The 21,785-nt window shown below is 39.1% G+C and overlaps 4 protein-coding genes across 4 annotated transcripts; 1 reads left to right on the forward strand and 3 right to left on the reverse strand.

Moving 5' to 3' along the window:
* Window positions 1–1,009: 1,009 nt before the first annotated feature.
* On the forward strand, window positions 1,010–1,913 carry LOC108115555. The gene has a single exon (XM_017227061.2). The coding sequence runs from the start codon at window positions 1,010–1,012 to the stop codon at window positions 1,751–1,753; it is 744 nt and encodes a 247-aa protein (XP_017082550.2). The 3' UTR covers window positions 1,754–1,913.
* Window positions 1,767–6,779, reverse strand: LOC108115556. Its single transcript, XM_017227063.2, has 3 exons — window positions 6,546–6,779; window positions 2,573–2,788; window positions 1,767–2,507 (listed from the first exon to the last, which is right to left on the reverse strand). Exons 1-3 carry the CDS (start codon window positions 6,613–6,615, stop codon window positions 2,290–2,292), a joined length of 504 nt encoding a protein of 167 aa, XP_017082552.1. The 5' UTR covers window positions 6,616–6,779; the 3' UTR covers window positions 1,767–2,289.
* A 2,320-nt stretch (window positions 6,780–9,099) lies between these two features.
* Window positions 9,100–10,639, reverse strand: LOC108115540. The gene is given in 3 exon segments (XM_017227044.2): window positions 9,100–9,414; window positions 9,416–10,239; window positions 10,543–10,639. Coding segments are annotated over 3 exon segments (1,146 nt in total). The 3' UTR covers window positions 9,100–9,189.
* On the reverse strand, window positions 10,331–19,387 carry LOC108115541. The gene is given in 4 exon segments (XM_017227045.2): window positions 10,331–10,830; window positions 10,832–10,998; window positions 14,487–14,672; window positions 19,096–19,387. Coding segments are annotated over 4 exon segments (480 nt in total). The 5' UTR covers window positions 19,166–19,387; the 3' UTR covers window positions 10,331–10,773.
* Between the last annotated feature and the right edge of the window lie 2,398 nt (window positions 19,388–21,785).

Below are 21,785 nucleotides of genomic sequence, written 5' to 3' on the forward strand. Positions count from 1 at the left end.
TTTTAGGCTTTAAAAACCGGTTCTAGTAATTTGTTTTGTTGTTTGGATTGTGACTAAGTTGATTGTTGTATGGCTTGCATTGGAGTGCATTCAGTTTGTTAGGTAAACAATGGGCTTGAAAGAAATTTTCTTTTTTCGTTTTGAATTTTTAAGAAATAGAGATGCATCTCATCTTTCAATGAGATGTTATTTTGTAAGACTCAGGAACATATTCATTAACATTCCCTCTCTAAAGCATTATTTTCACTGTGCTAATATTCTAAGTGACAATATATATATATGCTAATTTGTCAATGCTGTATTCTCGTTTAGTAAAAGATGATTTTCTCTGGGCATCTTGAGTGATTTCTTAAAGATTACTTACCTCATGCAGGCAAATTTTAACAGAGCCTGAAAGTATGCCACAAAATTTACAACGATTCAACGCAGGCATGATGGACATACAGACGGACAAGCTCATCTCATTGAGCACGATCGAAACTTAATGAGGCTGAGAATAGTTGGAGGGGTAGGGTGTATGTCACTAATCAACAAGGATGGCAAATAATTTGCATAAATTTAATTAGAAGCGGCCAGCTGGGCAGAGGCATGGGGGCTTAAAATGGAAGAACGCAGGGCTATGTTGGGGCCAGTGGAACAAGGACAATGACAGGATATCAGCGAGGGCTGCATTGTCTCGTATGTAGGTCGTCTAATTGGATATCCGAGAGTATTTTCGGATTAGTATGACAGTGACAAGAAGGAAAACAATATCTAAGGGATCGATATCTCATTTGTTTGTATTGGATTAAGAGCTGGAGGTTGAAATGGTATTATTGGTTTATTCACTACCAAAAAGTGGAAGAAAAACCAACGTTTGAGTTAAATCCAAGTACCCCATGTAGGGAAGGTAATCTTTTGAGAGACAAGTTCATTTTCCCAGAGAGTAATTTGAGGTAAAGCCAAGCTGATAAGCTCAGTTTAAAGATAGCCCAGCCGCTGTTATTTCAGTTGCATTTCAAGTCTCGAGATGATTACTAAGTTGTTTCTACTATTCCCCCTGCTAATTGCACCAGCAACGTGCACTTTGGGAACGCAGGTGATCAGCTATGACAACAAGCGAATGCTGCAGCTTATCGTGGACTCCAATGGCACCGTTTCCGAGCAACTTTTCCTGGTGGCAGCCACTTGGGGCAAGCTGAAAGCCGACTATCCCAAAGACATAGCCAAAATCGAGGACTTGGAGGAGACCCTGCAGCTTGTGGTGTGTCGGAAGAAGGGTAACGCCACAATTCGACATCATCTAGAGGGTTATCTCATTCGCGAGCAGATCCGGGAACATCTGGAAATCCTAAACATGACTGATCTGTTTAAGGAGGCCCTGGAATCCGAGGAGCATCAGCTGGGAAAGTGGCAGTTTTCTATTGGCCAGCATTCCCGGAAGCTCCATTGCCTTTTTAAGCCAAATCAACTGAACAGGATTCTGGATAAGGTGATTCGTCGAGTTTACACTTTGAAGAACTCCAGCAAATTGGCTGCTTTTCTATACCAACTTTACGTATCCGGAAACCGGGAGTCATATGTTTCAATGGTTCAAGCAGAGTTGATACTCTATGAACGCTATAAAAGTGGCGAACAAAATAGCCAGGAGTTCTCGGCGTACATGGCTAAGCTCTGGCAGAGCCTCCAACTGGAGGACTTCTATCCGGGTCTAGATCAAAACACCAAACAGCGACTCGTGGACGCTATTATTGACCTCCTGAAATTCCTCTGAATTTTCCAATCTCTTCAAGACTTTTTGTGAACTTTATTTTGTGTGCTTTGAGTGTTGTAATACCTTGATTTGAATAATGTTTTTGCTTGTCTAACATCTGAGATAATTACATAGGTGAAGGCTTGTGTTCTTTACATTAAAATATCATGTTGTACATAGACTATTTAGTGAGTATTTACTGTGCTTTGGGGCTTTAAACTCTATTGAGTATTGTTTCATTTGTTTTTACTTTTAATTCGATTTGTTTTGTTATTTGTTTATTGATATTAATTATTAATAAATTGATTTGAATCTCTTTTGGAATTTATGGGCTTTGAGCTTGGCAAACATGGGCACTCGGCCAGGCGAAATCATAAACTTATAAACGAACCCTAAACTTCAATCTGAATGTAAGCTAATGAGTGTGGGGGAGAGAGTCTTCCCCAAGAAACTAAACTAAATCGAGCTAAACGTAAACGTTAATCAGCAACAGCTCGACCCTTGAGGCCAGGCAAAATATCACGTTCCAACTAAAATTTAATACGAAGAGTTTTTGCTTAGATGGCCAACTGTTGGATTAGGGCCACGATGGGCAGGAGCAGCATGATCTCTTGTAAGGAGGCTCCTGTAAAGGCTCCGTTGCACTGATCGGTGAGGCAGTCCTGGCAGAATATCCGCCGCACATTCTTCTCCGGACTGGTGACATTGCACAGCTCCACGGGATCCGATTTGTTGGTGTAGTAGCAGAATCGCTTGGTGATCACCTTTCCATTATCTGCATTTTTTTTAATAATATTTAAAATATTTTTAAAATATTTTTCCTTTAATCTTATTACTCACTCTCCTCCACAGTCTTGCGGCAAACTGCTCGCTCATGCTCGGAATTGATGGTGCTGTTGCAGCTTCTCAGCAGATTGATGTTCCGCTCCTTGATAAGGTCAGTGGGTATGTTGTCCTCCTGGAAGGTCACATCGCAGAAGTCCTCCGCTCCAATGGTGTCCGAGCTGCAGTGCCAGCACTTCAAGTGTTGCTTCTCATCGTGATGCTCATTTACAGCTGCAAGGAAGAGGAAATCATTTCATTAGTTAAATCAACTTTGCAGTGACCTTTCATGGGGTCACTGGGTGGAAAATATTTTGACTGGCAAAAGAAACTTTGTTTGCGGACTAAAAATAAACGAGGGTGACACAGTTTTGTGTAAGCAGCCAAATGTGACATCATCTGCTTCGTGTACCGCCCATTTTTGGGGTTGAGCCACCCACTGAGAAAATGGAGAGAACGTGGCCAGTCGATGTGGCGCCTTACTTGAATTTTATTACGTATACGTAACTCAGTTCTAGCTGTTAAAGTGCTGGACAAATTGTTTAATGATTTATGCAGAAAAGGAAGAGGAATAAGATTGGATATTAAAATCACATCATCCGTACTTAATGGGTAGTTAAAAAGAGGTCATTATATAGAAAATTATATTCGTTTAATTCGGCTTATTTTTTTTAGATATTTTATCAATTTTATAAATAAAAAGTTGAGGGAAGAAACCATTTCTTGACCAGAATTTTTATTATTTCTTTCCTGAGCTTTTTACGGATTGATAAACCAAATGTTTTCCTGGGAAAAAAAACATATATATAAACCATCATCATATCATTTATTTGCTTCACCCATTTGCTACCTGAGTAAACAATAAAGAAACGAGCTCCATTAAGTAACTTACATGATGGATTCTCTCCCAACAATACTCCTTCTCAATCCTCACTCTAGTTCGGGAATAATGTTTACTTTTCCAATTATTTATTTAAATAAAATTAAGTAATTAATGTAAGCCAGTTGAATCATAAGTTCACCCATCACTGCCTGGAAAACTAATTGATATTTTTCCCTTTCCATGAACATATTTATATTTCGGCTCGTTGTTTATTTTCCTTTTCATAATAATTTGTTATTCTTCCGTTCACCGCGTTCATTTCACACATCTGATTTAATTTTCCCACCCAAAACATAAGAATTCGCATAACAAACTGTTTGGATGAGTCTCAGCTAATAATAGAAACTCGCAAATGATTTAATTAGTCCAAGAGCTTAGATGTGGTGAGTAATGTGTTTTGCCATAGAAGGGGAAACTCCTCTTTGGGTGTTGATAAGGTTGCGTGATTTGGCATGACAGTAAATCAAGATCGCCGGCTGTGTCCTTGAAAGAGTTTTGCATGTCCTGGCATGTGAAAGTGCTGGGACTTGCCTTGCCAAACATGCCACAAGTCCAGCAGAGCACTAGAGCACCTTGAGGGTAAACATGCTTGGAAAGGGTTTACAACGAGGAGTGGTGGCTGTCAAATATTGACTAGGAAATATTTATATTTCACTTTTCCATACTTATAATGCCATTCCTTACAACACCTTAAGATCCTATATTACGTATACACTGTAAAGCCTCAAATTGTCGTGTCCTTGAAATGCCAGTTGGCTGATATTGACTGGACATATGCAAAAGTCAGCTCCACACCGTTTGTATCCCCAGTTTGTATTTCCCCAGCTTTGTTGGCACTTTTGTCGGGGTTTTCCAAAACAATTTCAGGTAATTGGCCCAGTCCTGAACTTCATAGTGTGAGTAATAGATTGTTTTTCACTGCTGCACTCAGAGAAAAGTTGTTTAAGCTTCACATTTTAAAGAATTGAATTAGAAAAGTTTCAAAAACCTTCATTTTTACCATCCATTTTTGTTACACTTTTCTCAGTGCATTCTGTGGGCACATCAAGGTCGCTGCCTAAGGGTTTTATATCGTTCTGGCTTAACATTCTGAAAGTATTCGCTTAGGTCACGCATATGGCCCGACTTCGTGTGGCTTCTTTTAAAGCATTTCTCGGCTCTCGGGTAATTGAAAGCTGAGACTTGTTTTGAAGGAAGTTGTACTTTACGCCCCCATGGGAACCTTTTTTTTTGTATTTTTCACCCCGAAAACCAAGAACTTTAAATAAACAAAGCACCACCATATGCAGGCCAGGAATAACCAATATAATTTGATACGGATCGGATGTGTGTCAGGGCACAATCTCCGCTTCCTGAAAGAAGGTACTCCCCCATATACTCTCTCTATCTGCATTCATTATCAGTCTTTGAAAATTACGCAATTCATGTTGGGAAAGGGAGAACTAACCCCCAAAGAAGACCGCCAGAATCTGACATAGTTTCTGAGCAGAAAAAGGAAGGACGGGATTTTTGCAAAGGGGATGTCAGATGCCGAAGACAGCGGGAAACTGGAGCAGACGACATCCTGGCGCCACTCTGACATGCGCACTACCCGCATATCGTAAATCCAGATTGAAGCCAGGGCGGATAAAAAATAGAGCAATTAGATAATTGCAGGACACTGCGAAAGGCTAATTGAGAGCAACAGGAGGGAGAAGCTTCTGCTTCGATTCGCCATCTAATGGCCCAATCAAAATCCCCAACTACTCTCATTACCCATCGAAGTGATTCAAAATATATATTCTACAAATGGAAATGTGGAAAATGCATTTACATTCTGTTTGGCAAATCAAGTGAACCATGCCCCTGCTAAGGCTGTGGAAATAAATATCGAAATGTCTGCCAGTCGGCCGAATATTTGTATTTATATGGCGTGCAGGTTGCCAATCAACCAAAAGCGTGAAAATCGCTGAAATCCCAAAATGCACGTGTATATATTTAGCGATGTTCATCAAGAAAGCAATGACCCAGGAATTTTCCTTATGCAGTATAAGATGAGGAAATATGTGTTATTAATCATTTAAAACGATTTCCCATTATATTCTGTTTGTTTAAATAAAAAAAAGACGATAAATATCTCCTCAACTTTGCCATTTTTAGCCCTGACAATAAATCAATTTTCTTCATAATTTTCAAATGTCTTTCCTCTTCTGCTACACGTGTTCCTAAACTCAAAATAAACAAATGAGCACTTTCTATAACTAAGCCCACATCCACGCCTATTAATATTTCATTATATCCGCGCCATTCGATATTAATTTGTTTACGACAGAAAAAAACAGCAAGAACCTCCATCACTTTGAGTGTCGTCCATAAATCCTCTTTCGTATAGCGAGTAACATAAAAGTGCTAAGTATATTTAATGGCCATACACCTGAAACTGCTCTCCTTTTTTTTTAGTTGTAAGCTGAAAATTTTGTGGAGAATTTTCATAAACAGCGCAAGGGAAAAGCGTTAAATAGCTAGCGGAAAAACTACATAAACAAAATGCGGGGAAAATTGGAAACAAATTTCATTCATGGGCTCTCCGAATAAAAACCATCACACCTCAAACTTTATGCGGATCGGTGACCTTGTGGGCCAGATGGAATTACAGGTGCACAGAGGGAAAATCTAGTAAAACTTTTGAGAGATTTTCACTAATGAAACATATGTTTATTTAGTTTTACAGTTATATATTTTGTATATATTTTATATACAATTTTAAAATGTTTTTAAAGTTCTTTTTTAAGTGCAGAAATGAGGCTTTCAAAATGTTTATTTATAATAAATTTGTCTTAATTTAAACACTGATTTAAGTACTTGATAATTATTCGTAAATATTTACAAGTTTTTATTGGTTAATAATGATAACACCTAACCATTTATTAACTTAACAAACACTAAGATTTATTTAAACTAAAGTTTATTTATTACAAAACTCTAAGGTGAGGGGCTAAAACTTTTCTCTCTGCATCTACCAAAATGTATGAAAAATTTAACCATTTCTTCTTAGTTTTGTGTTTACAAGAAGATTAAAGAGTGCTGTCATTAACTGATCGACACTACATATGCTGGAACATAGCTCACCTGTGATGTGCCAGGCATTGGCCAGCAGAAAGACACCGGCCAGGAGGGCTTTCATGGACATCGCTGACATTGCTTCCTTGGAATGTTTGTGGAAATCCTTTTGGGATGCGGAAAGCGACTTGCTGGCGCCTGAAGATTATGGTATACTATATCCTTTGAGGGGGGATTGAGGGGAGCTTAATGCGAAATCTCTTCGAGAGCTGCGCGCGATGCAGACGGTTGCTCGGCCGAGGAACGACTGTGGATGTGGCCGAGTCTTCTTCGCCAGAGTGCCAACGTTTTGGTACTGAAAGTATTGGCAGCGCAGCCACGTCGCAGCTGGCGCATAGCTGTTCTTACCCCGACTCCTGGGGAAACCCCTACTTGCCACCAGACAGCCAGCCAGACTCACGCATTCGGTGGCATTGTTTTTGCTCGTCGCTTACCCTTTTTTTCGGATTTCTTTGAGGACGCAGCACACAATGCAGTTTAATTGATGACGTTTCATATGGCAGCGAATGGGCGGTCATAGTTTGGTAGAAAAACAAACAAACTATAGGAGTAAGTGGGTGTGTGGTGTCTTAATGCTTGTCAGTTTGTAATTAAGTCAAATTTTAAATTTATCTATAAACTAATTTTATAAATATCTTTCCCCTATCTAATAATGTGGATAGTGGACATTTAACTTTAAGTTTGGTTTTCAGTGTAAATATGTGTCAAATTTCAAAAACCCTTTAAAGTGAACAGGAAACCGGTTTTGATAAGCAACTTAACAAGCCTGAGAAATGTTACCAGCTTTTTAAACAGATAAAATTTCAAGTTCTTTATTTTTCGAATGCAAAAAAAACTTAACAAAAAATCTGTATTTTTTTTATATAAAGTTTCGTTTTCAAAAATTCAACGGAAAAAATTCAACCAAATGCAAACAAATAAAATACGGTCACCCCAAAATAACATGGTTAGGGTCTCGGCTAAGCAGAGACTCTAGACTTAGGTACAAAAAGCTTACTTTATAAGTTTCCAAATAGCGCATCTGTTAAGCAATCTGGTAAGATGCAGATACAAATTAAAAACAAGATTTGAAAGACATTTAATGAACTTGCATGTAACCAATAAGCATCATACCTCAATAGATATTTATTAGCTAATACCTTTAACCACTTCCCCATCATTAAGCACATGACATATCTAGATCTGAATGAGCCTTGCCATTATAAATGATTCACATCAGCAAGCAAAAATGATTCATGAGTGCAGGATCCAGTGGCACAACATTTGGCAACTGCAACTCAACGGAATTAGCCAAATTTGGCAACACTCTTACCAAATTGGCGACACACGCACCTGGCAGATATACGATTTCGTATGCAAATCTTGACACTAATCTGCAACATTAGTTGCTCCTCCTCCCAGTAGTTCGTAGCCAAAAATTGACAAAGCGTGAAAAATGAGCACGCACCCCGCCAATCGAAACGAATCTGTTCGGTTTGGGCCCAAGAATAGCTGGGGTTAAGGCCTGATCGTTGGAAAATCGCATTCGAATTTGCTGACTGAGCATGCGCAGCGACCAACAGCCAACAGCTGCCCTCCGGGGCGTATGCGTAACATTCGATTGTCGATTCTCAATATTTTTTCCACAGCGGCTGCCCCATGATAAATGGCCAGTTTTATTGGAAACTCTGTACGACATTTTCGCCAGCCAACAACAACAGCAAAAGCAAAAAAACTAAAATCCAAAAAACAAATAAAAGCCGTGCGACAAGTTTAAATGGCCAAAACGCTTTATTCGCGGCTTAGTCGCCACCCATTTTATATACTCATAGATATATATATTTATTTTGCGTTATTTCACTCGATGTTGTAAGTGTTTTTCTTTTTTATGACAGCCTTCGCTTTTCGTGCCATGTGACAAATTTTATTTATATTCACCGCTGGTTTTATGCGATTTTAATTAAAGCATAATGGAATTATCACGCTACTAGGCGGCACCCGAAACATAGTATCAATTTGTCTTTGCATTCAATCTGTGAACCCTGCAAAGCCTACGCTCAATTTACGAGGGTCAAAAGTCAGAAAGAGTTGCTCAAAAAGGAAAAGAGAGTTCGCGGGGATTTTTAATAACGAATTTTGCCAATTGAACGACAGACTGAACTCATTTCCGCTTGGAGACTTTAAATATATATATATACTACACCATATATATCTTATATATACCACACCATATATATCTTATATACACCACATATTATGATGAACTGCCGTCAAGAAGGCAAACGTTCGTTCCTCAAAGCAAATGCAATGTCAAGTGCAGTGAAGCGAGACAATTACTTTTGATTTGCCTGGCAAAGTGTTTTTAATGTGGGTTACGACAGACTAAGTCGGTGACTATATACCATATAGAAGGGGCTGTAATCGGGCTGATGTCATAGCCCTGCTTTAAGTATAGTTTTCTAGAATTTAACTGCATTTAAACTAAATATTAACACAAATTAGATCATCATTAGACAATGCATATAAACATCAGTCGCTGAAAATGTTTAGCAAATTAACAGCCCAAAAGTTAAAGACTGAACTATTTGGCTTGGCTTGTTCTATATTTTGGGATAGGAGTTAAGCAGGTTAAAGTTTACAGAGAAGTCTTTGGAATTCTAAAACTGATAATTTTCTAAGAGATCAATCTCTGATCTGCAGAAGGAACACATCCCACCTTGTAGAGCCTGAAGGGCACATTGCGGCGATGTTCATCCAATGTGATGAGCATGCAGTAGAGCAACTGTTGCAGTTTGCGCATCCGGAGGACATAGGGGGCACTCTCGTAGTCCTTAAACAAGGGCTTTCCCCTCGCCTGACAGTGGAACAGGAAGAAGGCGCCTCCGCTGGCATATTCCGGGCATAAAGCCAAAGGCCAAAGCCTGATCCCTCAGCTGAAGAATGCCCGTTTGCTGGTGATGGGCAAAGAACCCTCTCAAAGCGGAACCCAAACTCTTGGTTGTGTTGTACAACTTGCCGGAGGAGAACCTCTCAATGTCCACCCAAAAGTGATGTCCATCTAGGTAGCAGGAGGGGTTCAGGGTCTCCAGAGAGAGCTCTCCCAACGAATTCCTTCGCTGACGGGCTACTAAACTTTCATAATAGTAATCCTCCCCTTGAAGCAGGATTGCGTCCAAGAAACTTGAATTCCAGGAATCCAGGGAATGGAAATTGCCAGCACAACAGGCCATCACACAGCAGGCTAACGACTTGCCGGGAGCTGAGATCGTATCCGATTTGGAGTCCACGGAAGTGGGTTTCTCATCTGTTTCTACTTGATGGGCTGTCCCCCACAAAGACCACAATCGGTTAGCGACTTCTACCTCGTAGGTCTCCACCTTGTCATCACTTTTCTTCTTACGCAAACAACCATCAGCATTGTGATCAAGAAGGCGACTCCATAGAGGCAAAGGACTTTCTAGCTGGGGTACGTCCTTGCCCACTTCTTTGACCGCATCTTTGACCGCATCTTTTACCGCATCTTTGGCCGCATCTTTGGCCGCATCTTTGGCCGCATCTTTGGCCGCATCTTTGGCCGCATCTTTGACCGCATCTTTGACCGCATCTTTGGCTGTATTGTTGGTCAGTTCCTTGGTCCCATCAGTATCTACATCTTTGATAACGTCTTTGGCCACGTCGTTTGTCCCTGCATGGGTGGAAATGGTACTTTTTTTTGAGCCCTTGTCTCATTTTTTTTCAAATTTTGGGATAGTGCTAAGTGTCTCGAGGCCAAGTGTGATTTGATTGAAAACCCCTTAGAAAATCCACCTTTCGCATATCATCTAATTACGATTTATTTATTTACTCAAAGACTGAACCGCAATAGGCTCCGCCCTCTCAATTACAAGTACAATAATAAAGATATTACAAAGATGTACAAATTACAACAAAGTTAAGTGTGATTGGGTGTTTAATGATGGGTGTAGAGTTGTGACTACGAGTAACTGCTTTTGATTTTCGTTTGGTGAGGTGACCAAGTAACATTTACATGGATGATGACGATATTGAGATGACATCCGTTGGCCAGGAGGGAGAACTCCTTCAGCCAGCTCTGACAGCTCCTGTTCTCCTGGTGATTTGTGCATTTTCGTGAGGGCAAAAAGTGACTAAAAACTCGTTGAAGAAATTCAGTTAAGTCCGGGCTAAGCACCGAAATTCCCGGCCAGCTTTAACTTCAGCTCGGAGTCCCGTTAATTAAGTCCGGGCCGGATTCATTTCTTCATTTGCATAGCGGCAAGTGGCGGAACGAGGCCAACAGAAGTGGCAGCATCAGCAGGAAGGATGAGTGGAGTAGATGCACTCCCTCCGTTGCAGCCATCTGTTGTGCAGGTGCGACAGTAGACGGTCTTTATGTAGGACGAGGTCTGGTCATTGGCGCACTTATTCGGCGAATCGTCCATGTCCTCGTAAAAGCAGGAACGCGAAATCACCCGCTTGCCGTAAACTGAAAATGGAGAGCAGCGTTTAAAACTATTTCTCATTTAACCATTTTAATTAATGTCTGCTCTGTGTGTGCGCATTAAATTTAATTTATGTCTGCCTATGTGTGTGTGTGTGTGTGTCTGTACGTGCCGGCGTGGGCTGCATTTCGGAGCCATGGAAAAAATCTCAGAAATGACATTTGAAATAGCCGCAGTGGGGGAAAAAACAGTGATGTGGTTATGGGTTTTGAGGCAGTTTCTGAGCCACAGCTGTCAGTAGAAAATTTTAAAGGAATAAACTAAAAAAATAAAGGGGAAATAAGGAATAAATCATAAATATAAAGCGATAGAAAAAAAAGAAAAAATTACTTGTTGGTAATCATTTTCCGATATTTTTTCCCCCTGTTATTAACCATTAGTTTCCAAAGCAAAGAAAGTAATTTGATCTGCTATTTACTGACCCCTTTTGACCTACAACGGGTTCAAGGCTCCTTAATGCTAGAGTCCGGCAAAAAACAAAAAAACGCGGTAAAATGAGGCTGAGCGGCCTGTGAAACGCACACGATTTGCCAAATCGTACCTGAAACTCGTCGAAACTAGAGACAATTTGCAATCAGACGGCAAATGAAAACCAGAAAAAATCCACAACAAATTGCGTGTTGGATGCATGTGTGTGTGTGTGTGTTTGTTCAGCAAATAGAACAAAACGACAAACTAGTAAAAACATTTCCAATGGAATACGGCAAAAGCGAACTTTAAAAGCCGCTCGAAATGGTCAAAGCTGGCCATTTTTGTGATTGGCTCAGACGTTGGACAGTGGGGCCCACAGTCGGGCTAATAAAATTGTTGACAATTGTCGCCTTATCACGGCCGTCGCATCAAACAAGGCTCAGAACCACCATCAGAATGCAGCGGCCGCCGTGTGTGCCACATTGCGCATACGCCGCGTGCTCCGCTCGCTAGAGCAGCGAAACCAAAAATGCCGCTTGGACATTGTCTACCGCACACACACACACACACAGCGTAATAAATTTAAATTTTAATTAATTTAATTATTTATGGCTTGTTATGTGTGTTTAATCAAAAAATGTGGTTAAAGCTAAAATGGTAAATCAAATTGGAAAAGAAAATGCAACTCTTTTGGTTCACCGAAGATAGTTTACTCTTGGGAAAGTCTTTGTTTGATGATAATAATATAACAATATGTTCTTTTATCTAACAATATTTCTAAATCAATATAGCAATAGCTTTAAATGGCAACATAAAACCATTAATTTCGTTTTGAAAGCTGTTAAAGTGGACTTTGCCAAAAGTTGGAGGCTTAAAGTAGTTAACTTGTAAGTCAAAACATATATATCAAAAATTGACTTTATATAGGCCTCCCTTTTGGTACGTCTGTTCCCCGGAGAAAAGAGCCAGAAATAAGCTGTTAGACACCAAAAATGGTCCTAGGCCGACTGGCAGGTTTGGTGGCAAGGCAACCAGGCAACAGGTTGCAAAATATTTGCAGTCAACAATCTGCGGCTAATTGCTTGGCTTCATATTTTGGCATTATAGAATACATTTTTAATTTGACATTTGCCAAAATCTCAGCCACTCGTCTAAGCTAAACATCATAAGCAATTAATTTAATGCCAACAACAACAACAACAACAAGTTGCATCGCCTAGTTGCATTTTTCTCAGACACATTCTACCGCCATTCAGCCGGCCCCGATAGTGCCCCTCATCTTGGAATCGTAATTGAGCGCTTCACGCTGTGCAACAACTTAATTAATTTCTATGGATTTTGTGTTTGTTTTTCCTTAGCCCGCTCGGCCCGTATATTATGTATTTTGCGCATTACAAGCGCTGCTCATGTAGCTCGGGGACCAAAACTCACTCAGAGATATAGAGATACAGCGGGGCTTGAGAGTCTGCAATTGCAATTTTAATTGCCAACTGCCAAGCTCAAATCTTGCAAATATTCGTCGGACCAATTTGTAGACGCTTGATTGAAAAAATTTAATGGTGTTCATTAATTGGCCATCAGAAATTGCTTAAATGCGGCTCAAGAAACCCCCAGTTGTTGCCTCTGATGGATCTTAAACTCCATTGAGTTAATTTATAGTTTCTTTTTAATTAATTTGTGACTATTTTGAACTCACAACTGACCATAAATTCCAAGTTAATTTACAATCTTTACACCTCTTTGACTTTTTGACCTTTTCTAAATGATTTGTTAAGCAAAAGCTGAATTTCTGTCTGACTTTTGTCAGTACAGATTTTTATAGAGCGTGCAGTAAAGTTTTCCTCTCTGCAATTACACCCTGTAAAGTTACTATATACCCACCATATATACTTTGCCATGCCATTGTCTGGCCGACCTACATTAACAATCTGAACCTGAATCGTCTGCCGGTGGGTAAATTTATGCCCTCGCCAACAATGCAAAGTGAATTTAGATCAAAATGTAACGACACGGATCGCTTGGCCAATTGAATTTTTAGTTTTTGTTTTGGTTTTTGTTTTGGTTTTCGGCTTTGCCTTGCTTGTCATATGCAAATGTACAAATTGCTCTGGTCACAGACAACAATAAAAACCAGCAATAAAAAAAAACAGGCGGACAAGCGAGTAGTAAAATCGGATTTAAGATCGCCGAAACCCACCACGAGAAATATCACTCATACGACCCGTTCGCCTGGCTCTTTCTTCACATAAATTTGCCGTAAATTAGCGGCACATGCAACAGCAACTGCGGGCCAAAATGTCGCCACTTGTTGTTGGCCCGCCCTGACACCTGCCACGCCCCCGTTCCAAACGCCCAGCAACAGAGGCAGCTGCAAGTTGCAGTTGCCGATATCCAAGCCCCTCCATTGGCAATTGTCCGCTGGCCGTGTTGCTGTGTCGCCTGCACTTGTTTGGACTTTGTCAGGGCAATAAATTTCAATCTTGTTTGACTCTCGGCCACAGCCGGGTGTGAGTTGCGTCGATCTAGCTAACCCCCCGCACCGCACTTCCTTAGTCTTTATAGAAATCTACAGTCTGAGAAAATTATAATTGATGTCTTAATGCATGTCTATGTGCTCTTGAAAAACCCATAAGGACTTTTTAAGTAGTTAGATTATCTTTTTAGTAACTAGATGAGATCACTTTTTGTTTTCCGTCTTCTTATATGAAGATAACGAAGGAAAATAGACACATCTTAATAATAGTTAGGAAGTGTGATAAAAACTCCCCTTAAAAGATTTATTTATCTTTAATCTTATTTTCCTTTTTCATTTACATTTTTAAGCCCCATTTCCTAATTGTGTTTTTCATTTTTTAGGCTTAAAATTTCATTTAAAGTAAAAATATTTTTCAACATACTTTTTCTCTAAGTGCAGCCTGTCCAAAGACCGCACACGCGGTCACAACAATGCAAATGCAACGGGTGCACAATTATTCATGCCTCTAGTTTTTGCTTCTTTTGACGTGGCACACTGAGTGGTATATATTGACCATATAGGGGCTTGGAGGGATTTTGATCTCACCTTCCTGTACCAGCTTTTTGCAGACAGGTCGGGCATTCACCGACTTGGCACCCACCGAATAGGTGCAGTTCACATAGCTCCAGTAACGCTGCTGCTCCGAGATGGTCTCCGGCATGAAGGGATCATTGCAGAACTCGCCATTGGAGACATCCGTTGAACAGCGCCAGCATCGCAGCACAGCGGAGGCTGAAATGGGTAATTAATATCAATTTATTTGGGAATTTTACAGTTCAGATAATCTTAAGTGTATAAAGGCTTAGAAGGAATTTTGTATTGCATTATTCAAAACGTGACTTTTGGGGTAATAAATTGGCTTTCCTAAATGGAAAATGTAGACATGGAAAGTTTTTGAATTTGTGAATATTACAATTATGACTTATTTCATCTTACATCTTTCAATAACAATAACATAGTAATAACATATTACATCATACCTTTCCTTTCCTAATATTGTTTAATGACATTTTCCCAGCTCCAGCAACTTCAATCCTCAGCCTTAACTGATTTCCCATGTTACCACAACCACAAACTCTTCAAATCTTCAAATCATAATAAAGTAACTAACTAATTCCTGGTCTTCGAAGCCATAACCGTTCCACTAATGAATCGCATCCCATCAAAATCAACTGAAATTGCCGCTAGGCCATAATTTCCTGCTGCGTTTAATGCCGTTGGCGGTGATCTTTGAAATATTGCCGAACCGCCACTAATTCCAGTCGGGAGCCTTTTGGCCCGAGTTATTTATGCGACAGGCTATGGGGCAACTGCCTTATAAAAGTGTCAAAAAGTTCGACTCCGCCTGGTTTATGCGTGCGATTAGCCGCTCCAACTAGTGAGTAAATAATTATTTGATTAAACTGAGCCAGCGATTGTTGGCTCTACACAGAGAAAATCAATCAGTTAGTTAACATGTTAAGTCATATATTGTATTACTTTTTGTTTATTACATAAAATTTAAAAGAGCTTCTAGAGTTGGGAAAGGAAAGTTTAAAATTTGTCATCCTAAAAAGCTGAAATTTGGAAGCCTTTGACTATTTTTTTTTGCTTTTCTTGAATGAAAAATCAGGAAAATCTTTATGTTTTGTTTTAAAAACCTTTTAAATTTTGAATTGATATTCTTTCTTAGTGTGTTTTTTTAGAGAATTTTTGAGTGATGATGATGACTGCGGCTATGATGGCGGCCATAAAACTCGTTTCTCTGACCAATTTAAACGTCAAACGTTAACGTTCGGGTTAAATGCACTTAGCCAACACTTTGAGGTGCGTTTAAACGAAACGAAAGCCTAGATAAGTCGAAAGGCTGGAGAGAGGGGTAATGGGGATAGGCCGGTGAAGTGTGCCAACGCATTGGCCGAAAAACGTGTTTGTTTCGGCCAACCGACCAACCGACCGACCGATCGACCGATCGACCGCATTTGGCCATAAACAACCAGCATAAACATTGCAATTTGCGTTCGATTCGCATTCGCATTGGCAATTGGCAGCAATTGCCAATTCAATGCAATTGAGAGCCGAAAAAAGTGCGGCGAAAAACGGCGTAACCGAGATGGAAATTATAATCATTTACAATATATTGAAATTAATTGACAGTTGAATTGTCAGATCGTTTGCAGAATTGTTTATTTGCGCGTCCGTTCCAAGTCGGTGGCAGTTTACTAATGGTAATGACTGTAATTCCATGGAAAAACTGAAAATTGATATTGTGCCTGTCAGTTGGCTGCATTATGCCAACCGTTGTGGCAGCCACAAACTGCCCCCTCCAAACATGGTCAGAAACATACGAGTCCGAATCCGAAACTGTATCCAAAAAACCGAATCCCATTCCGAATCGAAGTGGTGGCCACTAAGTGCGTAAGTATTTGTTGGACGAGATGTTTTCGCCGATACTTTTGGCCATTGGAATTTGGCTTTAATCATCGCTGTTAAAGTCTCAGATCTCAAACAGATCTATCCACTAGCTTAACTTATTTAATATCTGTGAATTATATTAAAGAGTCTAAGAATTGTTGTTGTTCCTTCAAAAGGTTTCCTTCTCAACAGTTTCTAGCTTTCAGGTTTACTAGTCCTTCTTGTCTATAGTCTCATTTTAAAAACCCATCCAATTACTAATTCTCTCAACATTTCAATTATTTATAGCAGAAAACTCGAAGCAACCAACTGCACCCTTAAAAGGAACCACACTAATTGCAGCCTAATAGTATAGTATTCCTACCCCTTGTAATCCACTTTCAGCTCTATCAAGCCTGTAAAATAACCAAAGTTTATTGCCCTTAACGACTAGCATATAGGCTTATGGCATATGGCATATGGACTTGTAGTATTTACCCAGCCAAAAGTACGAGTCTCCAACAATGGGGCACAAAGTTTCCCACACACCGACTTTGGGGTTCACATGCAATTTTTCCATTAAGCTGCTCAACTTGAGGCGAACTGCAAGTTGGACTTGCAACATTTGGGATCTGCCCCCGAATATCCATAATACATAAGTCCGCAAACCCAACGACTTTGCCACCAAAAGAAACGTGTTGATTACCAGCCCCACGATGCCACCCCATTTTCCCCTCCCTGACAAACCCATGCCACAAAGTGTCACCCATATCGCAACGCATTAAACTTTGCAACTTACGAGTGTGTGTGTGTGTGTGGAACTTCAATTGTAGTAGGGTGGCCCACAAGCTAGTGACCCTAAAAAGTAATAGAGGTTCGGTCGGGAGCTTCGATAGAAAGTTTCGCTTCGCCTTTGACTGACATGCAAACGGGGTTCGTTCAACTGTGAAAATGCCAAATGCAAAATGCAAAACTCCGTCGAACGTTTATCAAAATTGCAGCATTTTTATGCGGAATGCCTAAATAATTAGTTGGAAAGGAATTTAAGCTATGTGAGGGGAATGGGCTAAGGGAGTGCTAGGGTATATAGGAATCAAAAGTTATTCAAAGCTTATGAACACTGTCTTTTTTAGTCACTGAAACATTTTGTGGGTACTACACATTGTGGCTACTTTTCAGTGATCATGAAATGTTTATATTTGGATGACTTAAATATGTTAGAAGCGAACTATACAAAGTGGATTGTATGGCTAAGAAAATGTACACAAAAATCTGCACATTAAAAGACATTTAATGACATTTTTGCGCTGCCTTTCTAGTAATTTTCCTTTTTTGCATTTTTGATCTTTAAAGTTGAGTTCGTTTAGCTACGTAAATCATATAAATATTTGTTTTTCCCCTTTTCTTCTTTAAATTTAAATTTTTATTAAAAATAAAAAAAAAAAAAAAAAAAAAATAAAACATTAAAAAAAAAAAAAACCCTAGTTTAATTTTTTAAATAAAACTTTTTTTTTTTTTTCTATTGTCTTTTATAGGGTCTTTAGCTTTCATATTCGCTTTAACTGCGTTTTCCTTCCCAGTAAATTGCTGTGAATAAGTAAGTAAGTAAGCAACTGAATGGATTTAATTAGGCCTGGCCCAGGCAGCGACAACAACAGCGGACTATTAATTAAGACGATCTGCCGACTGAAATGGGGAACTGACATTTAAGATTATTCGAAGGTTAAGGCTGGATATGCCTCATCGAGTACCTGACAAGGAGATGAGCTGTTCATAATAGCTGCTGCAATAATGACATGCACTCACTAATGTGTTGATTCGAGCCATACCCTTTAATTTTGCCTTATTTCCATATCGTTCTAGTTGATCTTAGATTAGTCATTTTATATAGAGGTGGGTCTGAGTGGCCAGTTTGGTTTATGCCACTCAAAGTTGTCATTGTCATGCCACGCCCACGCAACATAAACACAAATAAACTTTTAGTTGATGACATGACCAGATATGTGGCACGCTTTTTCATTACAATTTTTGAGTAATTGTGGTGTCTGAGAAAATGTATACTTTTTATACCCCTTTTTGCTTAATGAAGACATTTCCATAAATAAGGAGGAGCATTTCTTTCATTTCTCCACATTTTTCTCTGACATTCTTGGCTATTTATAATATTTATTTTCTCTGCATTTTTAAGGTTGTGAAAATATGTTTTGTTCTCATTAAGCTCGAACGTGGTGCTTTTGAAGTAAAAATAAACACAAATGAGCTGAGGAAAAATATTGAACAAGTGCATAAATAATTATAAATCATGGAGAATACAGCTGTTAATGTATTTTCTCTTCAATCTCTCTTAAATTTCAGGTATTGCAAGGGGATTAAATCTGTCTGGAGAATTGCTCTGATAATACCAAAAAATATTTACGGTTAGCAGGGACAGATGGTCATTCATTTTAAGGGGATTTGTAACACGAAAATTCTTATTTTTATCAAAACATTTCCACATTAGCTTTAACATTTCTTCACCTTCAAATATTCACAATTTCTTTAATACAACTTTCCCAAGCTTTCAGCATCTGTCAAATACTTTAATCTGACTGACTTTTTCCCCCTATTTTCCGCATAAACCCTTTTGATTTGGTTCAGTGAACTCAAGCTCGCCGTTTTGTTGCACATTTAAATGGGGAATCACGCCCACGCACTTAAGTAACTCTCCCTGCCACCATCCGAAGTTCCAACTTTACTTAATTAGCTGCCATTTGATGCAGAGTCAGTGGTCCTCGGAACCCACCTGGATTGAAAAACATCAGCAGGGATAAAAGGCCCAGCAAGAGGCAGCCTGTTGAACCGAAGGTTGTCATGTTTTCTCCTTTATTTATAATCCTTCGGGGGAAATGTTAAATATCTCACTGCACAATCACTCCACTTTAAGAGGGCTTTAAATATTTCACTTGGCTTGTACAAGTAATATTCCAAAATAATATTCGCCTTCCGCGATATTCCGAATACGCATGCGACCCGTTGACAAACTGACTGCGAACTGAAACTGAAACGAACTGAAGCTGAGAACTGAACACTGACTACTGAACACTGAACACTGAATGTTGAATACAACGCGACAGTTGAACCAATAACAAAACGAACCCAACCCCAAACGCACACGAATCGCCCGGAGAGAGATCGTTGAAGGCGGTCGATTGAAAGATTGAAAGCCAGCGATTGAAAGAGTACCGTGTCGCATTCAATGAGAAGAATAATATTCGGGGGTCCAAGGGAGCTTACTTCTGCTATTTCATTTCGGATTGGGTTGAGTGGATTCGTGGAGTGGAGCAGCGTTGGGGTCGGGTTTACGAGTTTTCTGCTCCGCGATATGGCTGCACTTTTTTAATGGTGCCCGCAAACACTTGCAGTTTCGGCGGCAGCACAGTGGGAAAAATGATATAAATATATTACAAAATTATGATATTTATAAAGATTTCAATATTGCATATAATAATTAAAATATATGTATAATATATGCATCATTTTTCCTAGGTAGTCATAGTAACACTAACCAACACCTCTCGTCCCACTGTTCGCTGCTGTCGATGCGTTTTGCCGGACCATTTGACGCCTAATGGCAGCCACCGTCGCCGTTTCAATCGTCATCGTCACTCTGGTTTCCCTCCGACTTTTTGAATGCAATATTCACTTCGATTTAATGCCATCAGTATCCCGCCCGTCGCCCGTCTAATCAAGTGCAACTCTCTGATAAGGAAATGCATTCAGCTGTGGAGGGGTGAATTTTTGGCAGGGGAAGAATTGGCTTTGCCACCAAAAAGAAAAAATGTTGCACTTACTTTATGGTTTTTCTATTGCAGTCAGAAAGTGTGGGTATTTTGTGGTTTGTGTCTTTTATTGGTTTTGCAGTTGAGTGAGTGCATTCGAAATCGATAATGTTTGTTTTGCTGGCGGATTAGTCGTCAACAAACTGGATTTTTTACGACTTTTTTGTGCGAATCAAACTTATTGGAGTTAGTTATGAAAACGTTTTACTACATGCACTTTATTAGCGAAGAAGAATGGAGCCACTCGTAAGACATTTGATTTTATGTTTCTTTTTAATTTTCGTAGATTTACGAAAAATATTTAAAAGTTGCAGAAAACTTTCAGTTTTTTAAGATTGTTTAGAGGTATTTTATTTAAGAATTAACACAACTTTTATAGATGCTTTTCTTTTTATAAACAAACCAAATAAATGCCAAAAATAAATGCGGTGTCTGGCGAAAATTCTATACAATTATAGAACCAATTTCTAAGGCCAATTGTTGTCCAAAACCAAGACAAGTTCAATGGCCAGACAAATAATCGGCTAATCACTAGTACCTCAAACCAAGAAAGCCTTTTAAGAAGCTATGTACTTTACCAGTTACTCCTAAGCCCAAAAATTTTCCTTCCAACATAAATAAAGCCACAAACCTAATCGGAAATATAGTAGTGGGACATAAAAAATGAGTTGAGAAAGTTCATTGTACATGAAATGTGTCACTTCAATAAACTACGCCTCCTACGATGTATTAGGGGAATGACAAGCCCAAACCATATATAGAGGAAGCCGAAGACAACCCTCCAATAGATTGATTGTTCTAGGTTAGTAGATATGCAGGTCCAAGAAAATTGGACAATGACGTGTGAGTTCCCTCTGGAGTGCGTACTTTCAATGATTAATCAGATTTCTAGCAGTTTATTGATGATATTCGTTTGTTTCGTTTGTTGACTGCAAACAAATTAGAAAATAATTGAAGTCCAGCTCCAGGAAATCGATTAAAGGTAGTTCAGTTTGCTAAGAACTTATGCTGGTAATTATGCTGAAAGCGTTTTTAGAGAAGGCAATTAAATAGTAAGAGTAGTAATTAATATAGGAGAAATTCAATAATTAGGCTGAAGAATTGACGGAAAGTTTCTCTATTTATCAAAATTATATTTAATCCGATCTTGTCACGTTTTAGCATTTCCGTCAGCCAAATCTTGTTTGCTCTAACAATTCTCATCTGCGTCTCAGTCAGCGACAATGATTAGGGCAAATTGCGGGTGAAAACAGTTTCGCTTGCTTGACTAAATAATAAACCTTAATTATAGGTGGGTTGCCTTAGCAACTCCAAAAAAATGGCAGCTCCGGGTTCTCTTTATCTGAGATGATTTGCTTACAACGTTGATTACAAAAGCGGAAATTGGCAATTGTGTGGCTTTTAATTTCTGGCAATTAAGATGTTTAAAATGTTGAATTTTCCCTCAAAGAAAATAAAGTTATTAAGTAAGTGAAACCATGTAAACTTAATTGTCCAAGAAATCATTTGATTTCGATTGTGTAAAATTTGAAAAAGATATGTAAGTTTATTTTTATTGTTCAGGTTTTTAGTCCATAAAAAGACTATAAAAAGATGTCCAATTTTCATGTATTTTAATGTATTCATGTATTTTAAGCTTTTAGCAAACTTAAAA

This window comes from Drosophila eugracilis, unplaced genomic scaffold, assembly GCF_018153835.1.
Source record: "Drosophila eugracilis isolate 14026-0451.02 unplaced genomic scaffold, ASM1815383v1 contig_1197, whole genome shotgun sequence".
In the NCBI taxonomy this organism is placed as follows: Eukaryota; Metazoa; Arthropoda; class Insecta; order Diptera; family Drosophilidae; genus Drosophila; species Drosophila eugracilis.